This window comes from Myotis brandtii, unplaced genomic scaffold (genome assembly GCF_000412655.1).
Source record: "Myotis brandtii unplaced genomic scaffold, ASM41265v1 scaffold312, whole genome shotgun sequence".
Classification (NCBI taxonomy): Eukaryota; Metazoa; Chordata; class Mammalia; order Chiroptera; family Vespertilionidae; genus Myotis; species Myotis brandtii.
In genome coordinates this window covers 2,272,491-2,282,811 of record NW_005361955.1, presented here as the reverse complement: position 1 = coordinate 2,282,811, position 10,321 = coordinate 2,272,491, and the positions used below count along the sequence as shown (strand labels likewise).

Sequence of the window (10,321 nt, the reverse complement as noted above, 5' to 3'; positions counted from 1 at the left end):
TTTTGAGAGGTCAACAGAGCTAACAGGTATGCTACAATCATCTGGGGATAGAATGAAGACTGGGGTACCTGAGTTAAAATATCAAAATGATTATGGTAACAACATGCTGACTCTGAGAAGGCCAGCCTGCCAAAGCCACCAGAGGCTGGAGCTGTCATGTAAACCATGCTGTCAGACAGACAAGGCAATGCTAATCTAGTTTCAAAGGAATTTCCCGGGATAGGGGGAAACAGGCAAAGCATGGTTTAGGGCACATCATGTGTCCCTTGCTCATTACTTGGTTGCACAGAGCTGAGGCTAAGAGGAACAACATTTTGTGACTTAATGCTGCAAATATGAAAAGATTAGCCAAAGTTTCTAGATAAACTCTAAAAGCCCAAGTTCCACCAAGATGATGGAACTGGTTATAGGAAGGGGAAGAAGTCTCTGTCCATTTTTCTAAACTGTCTATAAAAGTCCACTGAGCATAATTATGTTAATGTCAGTCTATATGAAAAGGAAGCCGACAACACTTTACACCCCAAATTTGGGTCCTTCTAACCTGATATCTCCTTCTCTGCTCTTTAGGGAGAATCACCTTCAGTCAATTCTCTCAGGCAGACAAAATAAAGCTTTGAAATTAAGGATGCGGGGGGCAAAATGCAGACACAAGATTCATAATCACTTTGGTTTCAGTAATTAGGAGGTGTTAAAAAATAAATTAAGGAAACACAAGGAATTATTTATGACTCTCATAGTCTCATTTTTTCCTAAAGACAGCTCAGCCCAAAGTCACTGAGTGAACATTTTCTTGGGGCAAAAAAATCTCTATCCTATCATGCTGGTTTGTGGAAACAGCTTCTCCCTGCACACCCCTTTCCTCTCCAACCAAACCAAGCCCATGAAGTGGTGGTGGTGGTGGGGCAGCAAACACCAAAAAGCAGCAGCAGCAGCCAGACAAAGGAGTTTAAGCTGCATCATAAAACAAGGGCATCAGAGGGCAGCATTTATAGCAAGTCTTCCTTTACTCAAACTGTTTCAAGACAAGAGGGAGCAGCACACTTAAATATCCACACATTTCTTCATTTAAAAACATCACTTCTTTATTTCAAAGGAAAAGTAAAAGACCCTCCCAACCCTTTCAAAAAGCAAAACAAAAAAACACAAACCACCCAATAATAATAATAACAATAAGAAATCCTATTAGAAACCATAAGGAAGCACTGAGAGTTTGAGTATTACATTCTTCAAGTATGCTGTTCGGATTTTTTTTTTAATTGATGACTCTACACGTTTTTAAAAAAACCTTAAAAGTGCGGCCATGGGATTTTGCTTAAAATTAAGTATTTGGAGGGCTACTTCAAAACACTGTAGTAGGACTATGCAGTGATCCTGTGGGCCATGATGCTCTCACACTTGTATCCTAGCAAAGGTTAAGGGACCAGGTTCAAAAGCAATCATACTTCCAGCATTAGCACGAGTGGCCAACTTGGGTGAGAAAGCCAGGGAGATCCATGTGTTCTTCCACGGACAAGGAAAATCCGCCCTGAATCCAAAAATTCAGACATGGAATGTGGTAGGATTTCACAGTAAAGTTAGTCTGGGAGGGGAGAGGTGGTGAGCCCAGACAAGGCAGGGTGTTAGGTTTAACTGGTTTCCCTAATCAGGTTTTTGCATCTTTTTAGTGGGTTTTAGTGCAGTTTTTCAAGCCACATTTTAGATGCCCTTCAGTGTGCTCCAGATTGTTGGTTCATGTTAAAGGACTGTTTAAGATTTGCATCCCAAGGAAAATCATGCTACATAAAAATGATCCAAGAATTTTGCCCAAAAAACTTCTTGGATAAAATCTAAAAAATACTATTGCAATTGCGTCTCTTGAAGAAAAAAACATTATTCTAAATGTAAACAGATTCACTCAACTCTTTTGTTGTTGTAGAAAACTTCAGAGTAGGTAAGTTGCTGTCTAATTCTTTGCTGCATGCACTCGCCAGAGGGTAGGGGAGCACTGCCTTCTTTTGCCAGCATCATCTGGGGGATGAAAAGAACCGTTCCACATAGCTGAAGAGGGCATCCCAGTGCTTCCAGAGAAAGGCAATGAAAACCACAAGAAATAAAGTGCTGAACGTCCTGTTGCGAGTCTTCATAAGAGGAACCACGCAGTTGGCTACGGTGGAGACAAAGACCAAAAGAACTGCCATGACAGCCAGAAGAATGTTGATGAGTTTGCCCAGAAGGTTCCGGGCAGTGGCATTCTCCAGCCCTTCCAGCTGCACCACCTGCTGCTGCTGCTGCTGTAGCTCCATCTTGGAGATGCGGGTCTGGCACGCCTCCAGGGCCTCCTGTGGGCCAGAACAGGGAATAGTTAAACCTTTTGCTTACAAGTAATCTGAAAAGCTGATTTGCCCCTGAGGCAAGCCAGATGCATCTTGAGCTATGCCAATGATTTTAAATATACTAGAGAGTGACCACAGCATCATGGTGAAATGGGAAGACTCCTTTGTTTATCCCCTTAAAGTAGGAAAAGAGAGGAAAAAGGGAACAAAGAGCCTATTCAAACAAATAATGACAACTTCCCAAATAGAAAGTTAAACAAGGAAATATTGATCTTAAATGACATTACAGCTCTGGCCGGTTGCTCAGTAGTTAGAGCATTGGCCCAAGGACCGAACCAAGGGGTCACAGGTTCAATTCCTGGGCAAGGACATGTGCCTCAGTTGCAGGTTCCCAGCACCTGCAGGGACAGGTGTGGAGGCAACCAAATGATGTGTCTCTCTCACATGGATTTTTTTTCTTTCTCTCTCCCCCTTCTTCCTCCCTACCACTCTCTCTAGAAATCAATGGCAAAAATATCCTGTGGGGGAGGATTTTAAAAAAAAGGACACATTAGAGCAAATAACATATTTGATATTTATTGAACTTTTCATCCCCAAAATAACAAGAATATACATTCTTTTCAAGTGCACACGAAACATTCTCAAGGATAGACCATGTTGTAGCACAAAACCAGTCTCAATAAATTTGAGAAGACAGAAATCATACCAAAGCATATTATCTGATGAAAATGGTATAAAACTACAAGAAGAAAGCTGACAAAAACATGAATATGTGAAGATAAAACAACATGCTGCTGAACAACTATTGGGTCAAAGAAGAAAGAAATAAAATAAAAGATCAAAAGATACAGAGAGACAAATAAAAATAAAAATACGACATACCAAAATTTTGGGGATGCAACAAAAATGGTACAAAAAGGTTTACAGCATTACATGCCTATCTCAAGAAATAAGAAAACTCTCAAATAAACCACCTAACATTATACCTTAAAGAACTATAAAAAGAACAAAGGAATTCCATAGTCAGTAGAAGAAAGTAATAAAAATTAGAGTGGAAATAAATGAAATAGAGAACAAAAGGATAATAGAAAAAAATAATGAAGCAAAGAGCTGGTTCTTTGAAAAGAAATAAAATTGACAAATCTCTGGCTAGACTTGCTAAGGAAAAAAGAGAAAAGACTCAAATAAAATAAAAAATGAAAGAGAAGTTACAACGAACATCAGAGAAATACGAAGGATTATACAAGAATACCATGAAAGGCTTTATGCCACCAAATTTGATAACCTAGAAGAAATAGACAAATTCTTAGAAATATGTAACCTTCCTAAACTGAGAAATGAAAAATTGGAAAACCTAAATAGTCCGATCACTAGTAAGGAAATTGAAACTGTCTTAAAAAAACTCTCAAAAAACAAAAGTCCAAGACCAGATGGCTTCACAAGTGAATTCCACCAAACATTCAAAGAAGGTTTAATACCTATCATTCTCATGCTCTTCAAAAAAAACTGAAAGGAAGTAATACTTCCTGACTAATTTTACAAGGCTAACATTATCCTGATACCAAAACCTGGTAAGAACAACACAAAAAAGAAAATTATAGGCCAATATCTTTGATGAACATAGATGCAAAAATCCTAAACAAAATATTGGCAAATTGAATACAAGGGTACATTTAAAAAGATAAAACATCATCATCAAGTGGGGTTCATTCCAGGGATGCAAGGATGGTTCAATGCATGCAAATTGGTCAATACACGACATTAACAAATAAAAGATAAAAATCATATAATCATATCAATAGATGTAGAAAAAGCATCTGACAAGATACAACATCCACTTATGATAAAACACTTAATATAACTGGTTTAGAAGAAAAGTACCTTAACACAACAAAGGCCATATATAACAAACCCTCAGCTAACATCATACTAAATGGTAAAAAACTTTTCCTCTAAGATCAGGAACAAGACAAGGATGCCCATTCTCACCACTGCTATTCAATAAAGTACTGGAAGTCTTGGCCAGAGCAATTAGGCAAGAGAAAAAAGAAAAGGCATCTAAATTTGGAATGAAGAAGTAAAACTGTCATTATTTGCAGATGACATGATTCTCTATATAGAAAATTCTAAAGACTCCATGAAAAAACTATTAGAAACAATAAATACAGTAAAGTTAAAGGATACAAAATCAACATACAAAAATCTGCTGCACTCCTATATACTAACAAAGTATCAGAAAGAGAGATGAAGAAAAAAATTCATTTACAATTGCAACAAAAAGGATAAAATACTTAGGAATAAACTTAACAAAAGAAGTGAAGGACCTGTACATTGGAAACTACAACACAGTGTTGCAATATATAGGTTTAATCCAACCCCTATCAAAATCCCAGTAGCATTTCTCTTAGAAATAGAATTTTTAAACCCCTCAAATTTGTATGGAACCACAAAAGATCCCAAATAACCAAAGCAATCCTGGGGGAAAAAAAAGAACAAAGCTATAGGTATCACACTCCCTGGCTTCAAATTATACTACAAGACTATAGTAATCAAAACAATAAGGTAGGCAGAGAAATGGACAAATGGAAAAGAACTGAGAGCTTAGAGATAAACCCACACATATAAGGGCAACTACTTTTCAAAGGAGCCAAAAACATACAATGGAGAAAGGAAAGTCTTTAATAAATAGTGTTGGAGAAACTGAAAAGAATGAAACTAGACTATCTGACACCACACACAAAAATGAACTCAAAAGTAGTTTAAAGGCTTGAATATAAGACCGGAAACAATAAGATAGATACAAGAAAACATAGTCACCAAACTTCAGGATGGGTATTTGTGACACCAAAGGCAAGGGAAGTAAAAGCAAAAATAAATGAATAGGACTACATCAAACCAAAAGCTTCTGCACAGCAAAAGGAACAATTAACAAAACAAAAAGGCAACCAACCAAATTCCAGAAGGTATTTGCAAATGTTACCTACCGAAAGGGGATAAAATCCAAAATATACAAAGAACAACTCAACAAGAAAAAAAACCAAACAATCCAATTAAAAAATGGGCAGAGGACCTGAATAGACATTTTCCAAGGAAGACATACAGATGACCAACAGATACATGAAAAAATGCTCAACATCACTAGCTATAAGGAAAATGCAAACCAAAACTACAATGAAGTAGTTGGAATGGCTATTACCAATAAGATAAGAAATAAATATTGCACAGGATGTGGAGGAAAGAGAACTCTCATATACTGCTGGTAGAATATAAACTGGTGCAGCCACTATGGAATACAGCAAGGAGGTTCCTCAAAAAATTAAGGATTAGAGCTACCATATGACCCATCAATCCCTCATCTGGGTATCTACGTGAAAATTCTGAAAACATTTATTTGTAAAGATATACAGACACCTATGTTCACTGCAGCATTACTTACAATAGCCAAGGCATGCAAATAACACAAGTATCTGATAGAAGGTTGAATAAAGAAGATGTAGTATATATATACACACAATGGAATACTACTACTTAGCCATAAAAAGATGAAATATTGCCTTAGCCGGTTTGGCTGAGGATAGAGTGTCGGCCTGCAGACTGAAGGGTCAGGTGTTCAAATCCGGTCAAGGGCATGTACTTCGGTTGCAGGCTTGAGCCCCAGGCCCTGGTCAGGGTGCGTGCAGGAGGCAACCAATCCATGTGTCTCTCTCACAATGTTTCTTACTCTCTGACTCTCCCCCTCTCTTCCTCTAAAACTCAATGGAAAAATATCTTCGGGTGAGGATTAATAAACAAATGATGAAATATTGCCATTTATGACAAGATGAATGGATTTTGAAAGTCTTATGCTAAGTAAAATACGTCAGACAGAAAAAAACAAGAAACCTTATCATTTCGTTCATATGTGGGATATAAAACAAAAAGCAAACAAACAAAAAGCAAACCAAAACAAACAAACCCATAGATACAGACAACAAAATGGTGGTTACCAGAGAAGAAGGGGGGTAGGGGGAGGACAAAGAGGGTAAAGGGGATTAAATACAAGGTGACAAAAGGAGTCTAGACCAGTGGTCGGCAAACTCATTAGTCATCAGAGCCAAATATCAACAGTACAACGACTGAAATTTCTTTTGAGAGCCAAATTTTTTAAACTATATAGGTAGGTACATTGTTATTAACTTAATTAGGGTACTCCTAAGCTGGCCTTTGCTAAAAATGTCCTCAATCTGAGGGGTCGACCTCAGCGAACGTACCCCCACTTCTTCTAACGCCACTTCTTCAAAATACACTCGCCCAGGCCGAAAACCGACTTCGGCGCATGGGCCACGAAGTTTCAATCGCACTGTACGTTCGTGACCGCACATGGTATTTTGTGGAAGAGCCACACTAAAGGGGCCAAAGAGCCGCATGTGGCTCGCGAGCCGCGGTTTGCCGACCACTGGTCTAGGCTAATATTCACCTAAACTGTCCTCCATTGCACTCCTGTGGGATGGCTCACAAGAAGCAGTGGGTACAATTAGATTTGGTTGAACATTTTATGGACAAGATCTCAAATATATAATGTTTCTTTTTTTATAATTTTCTTTTTCATTTAAAAATTATTAATTTAAGTTGCACAAGACACACCTACTTGTTCACCATAAAAAATTTCAAATAGGACACATACTTTCTCTTGATATTTTCCTCAATTCCAGCCCCTGCTCTTGAAGTAATACTGCAGCTTGGTTTGTTTTCATCCTTCCACCTATATTTTAAGTGTATACAAATATGTGCCTAGGGAAATGTATGGAATCATTTTTTTATTTTCTATCATAATATAGGACTGGTCCACGCTTGCCTCTTTCACTCAACAGTGAGTCTTGGCGCTCTCTCTACGTCAATGCATAGAGATCCACCTCATTCTTTTTAACTGATGCAGGTAATTTTATAGTATAAATATGTATTGGAGAGATTTAGGTTATTTCCAATGTTCCCACTATAACAATGGAGATACACCCTACCAGGTGTTCTTTTAAATCAAGTAAGTCTCTGCCATCAGTGGAAAGAGCTCTCTGCTCTGTCTTTTAAGTACAGAGCAGAGAGTACTTTCCCTTTTTAAGATTTACTGACCTATGTAGAGAGGACACTATGCTCAAATACTAGACCAAACATTATAAGTGATCTGTTCCCCTTAAGGCTATGAACTTCACCCATGAGTTTTTATGAAATTTACCATAACACTCAGGATAGAACCTATTTCCTTAGGTCAGATATCCTCCAAAATTCAGCAGTGGTGGAACCCTGGGTTTTTCTGATCTTGGTTTCAATGGGTCCTGGTATCCCTAGGATTTGAAGTGAAGGTCAGGCAACTTCAGACTGAAGCTAGATGGAGAATGGACAAAGGATACTTCCTGGTCCACTATGATCTTGGGGGAAAAACTAAAAAATAAACAGAATTCCAGGCACCTGGACAAGACAGTAGCTGGGCAAATAATATAGATATTCTCTTGTTTCTTTTAGGCTACTGTAATACTAGTTTCCTGGGCCTTCTCCAAGACTAATTTCAAGATGCCTTCATATTACCTCCCAACTGGATGAGCAAAAGATAAATATTCTACTTTCCCACAGAATAAACTAGAGGGTCACGCCTAACCTTACACATGATTGCCTTGTGGTATGCTCACAAACTGCCTAGCAATGTACCTACAGAAGGTTTTGACGTGGCAGCTAGGACAAAAGCCCCCTTTGCTACAGAAGAAGATCGGCAAGATGGCCAGGAGACTTGTCTGCACAGCTCTTGAAGCAGTAACTACAGATGTAGTACATATGGTTTTCCATAGGCTGAGACTATTGTGAACTTAGAAACATTTCCCAGAAACCGAAGCAAACATATCACCTCCAAATTGTACAGATTTTTGAGAACTGAAGAGCAGGTATATTATAGCTGGTATTGGGTTTATTTTGATACTCTACCCTCCCCATCTTTTCCCCTAAACTTCTTTTTATTATGGTAAAATACACCTAACACAAAATTTAACATTTTAAAGTGTACAATCTAATAACATTTAGTAAATTCACAATGTTGTGCACTAATATAAAAATTCCAGAACATTCTCATCATCCCAAAAAGAAACCCTCTACTCCTCAGCTATCACTTGCCAGTTCCCTTTTCCACAGCCCCAGGCAACCACTTATGTACTTTGTCTCCATAGGTTGGCCTATTCTGGACATTTCATATAAATGGAATAATACAATATGTGCCTTCTGTGACAAGTTTCTTTCACTGAACACAATGTTTTTAAAAAAAATATATTTTATTGATTTTTTTACAGAGAGAAAGGGAGAGGGATAGAGAGTTAGAAACATCGATGAGAGAGAAACATTGATCAGCTGCCTACTGCACACCCCCTAATGGGGACGTGCCTGCAACAAAGGCACATGACCTTGACCGGAATCGAACCTGGGACCTTTCAGTCCACAGGCCAAAGCTCTATACACTGAGCCAAACCGGTTAGGGCTGAACACAATGTTTTTCAGATTCTTCTATGTTGTAAAATTATCAGTACTTCATTCCTTTTTCTTTTTTTATTGTGTTAAAATATACATAACAAAATTTATCATTTAAACTTTTTAAGTATATAGTTCAGTGGTATTAAATACATTCATATTGTTGTGCAACCATCACCACCATCCATCTTATAACTCTTTTCATCTTGTAAAACTAAAACTCTATATCTATTTAACAACAATTCCCCCTACCCACTAGCCATTGGCAACAATCATTCTACTTGCTTTTTAATCTTTTGCTTTTACACCTGGATCCTTCATGCTAACCTGGATGTCCCGGGCCCGTTCATAGGACTGATATGCAATTTTCTCTTCCATGCTGGCCAATTCCTGCTTCAAGTTCAAGATTTCATTCTGATGGAGCTCTGTTAGGTCATTTAGTTGTTCTTCTAATCGTTCACATCTAAGAAGGGGGGAAAGTTAAAATTTTAGGCATTTTGTATTTTCCTGGTGTTATTCACATCTAATCCCAAAACTCATTCTGCAAAGGAATAAAATAAAAGCACACAAAAATTGAGAGGCCTGGGGTAACAGGGCATCCTAGTGGGTACAGCACTTCCCTAAAATGGGCAGTTTATCACAAGGCCATATCATAGTGGCAACATAGCGCTTTTACATTCTTCTTCACACAAAGTATTTGCAGTGATGCCAGCAGCCCTGGTTAGCTTTGAGCATACCTATAATAAATGAGAAAGTTCTTTTTCTGTTCTGAGCAGAATATGGGAGAAGTGAAAACTAGGGTACAATTAAGCAGGTCTCATCAAAAGATAAATAGCACATAAATGGAAACTGATCAAGCAGTCCCCAGTTGCTTATTTTGACCTTGGACAGGTCACTCACCTTAATGCCCATGATTCACAGCCCGTCGTTCCCATGGTCAAGCAGAGTGTCAAGGACAACTCAGTCAACAAATATTTACTGAAAGCCTGATGTGTGTCAGTTATGTTCAAACTACTGGGAATATTGTGGTGAGCAAGATAGAAACTCGGCCTTCAGGAGTTTACATTCTAAAGTAGAGGTGGAAGAGATGAAGGAGAGGCAGAAAACCCAAGATGATGGCAGAAAGGGATAAGTAATCCAAATAAGATCACTAGGGGTATACAGCAGAGCACCTGGTGGCTGGTTAAGATGGAAGGCCTCTTCCCAGTTCAACACTCTTCAACAATGAGAACTGAAACTTGAATGACGATATGAATAAGTGCTGTGAAGATGGGGATGGGGGCATCTTAAAGTAGAAGGAATAACAAGTGTAAAGTTCTCAAGGTGGAAAACAAGCTTTGTAGGTTTGAGGGAAAGAACGTAGGCCTGTGTGACTATAACTGAGTAAAAATGAGGGAAAATGAAGGGAGATGAGATTCATTGGGAGCAAGGTAATATTTATTTATTTGTCTAAAGTTTTACATATGTCTCCTTCCCCCCCCCCCCCCCCCTTGTTTTCCTCCCCCCCCCCCCTTCCCCCCCCCCCC

General features: G+C 38.5%; 1 protein-coding gene across 9 annotated transcripts in view; it reads right to left on the bottom strand.

The window, feature by feature from the left end:
- Nucleotides 1–1,060: 1,060 nt before the first annotated feature.
- The window catches only part of TMCC1 (transmembrane and coiled-coil domain family 1), a 170,663-nt gene continuing 161,402 nt past the window's right edge, over nt 1,061–10,321 (bottom strand). For 8 of the 9 annotated variants that reach the window (XM_014542725.1, XM_005870028.2, XM_014542726.1 and 5 more), the window contains 2 exons: nt 9,123–9,258; nt 1,061–2,318 (listed from right to left, as the gene is read on the bottom strand). In XM_014542725.1, the coding sequence (XP_014398211.1) occupies nt 2,004–2,318; nt 9,123–9,258 (451 nt within the window). In that variant the 3' untranslated portion in view covers nt 1,061–2,003. The remainder of the gene's footprint in view (nt 2,319–9,122; nt 9,259–10,321) is intronic. The other variant, XM_014542723.1, reaches the window with a different exon arrangement.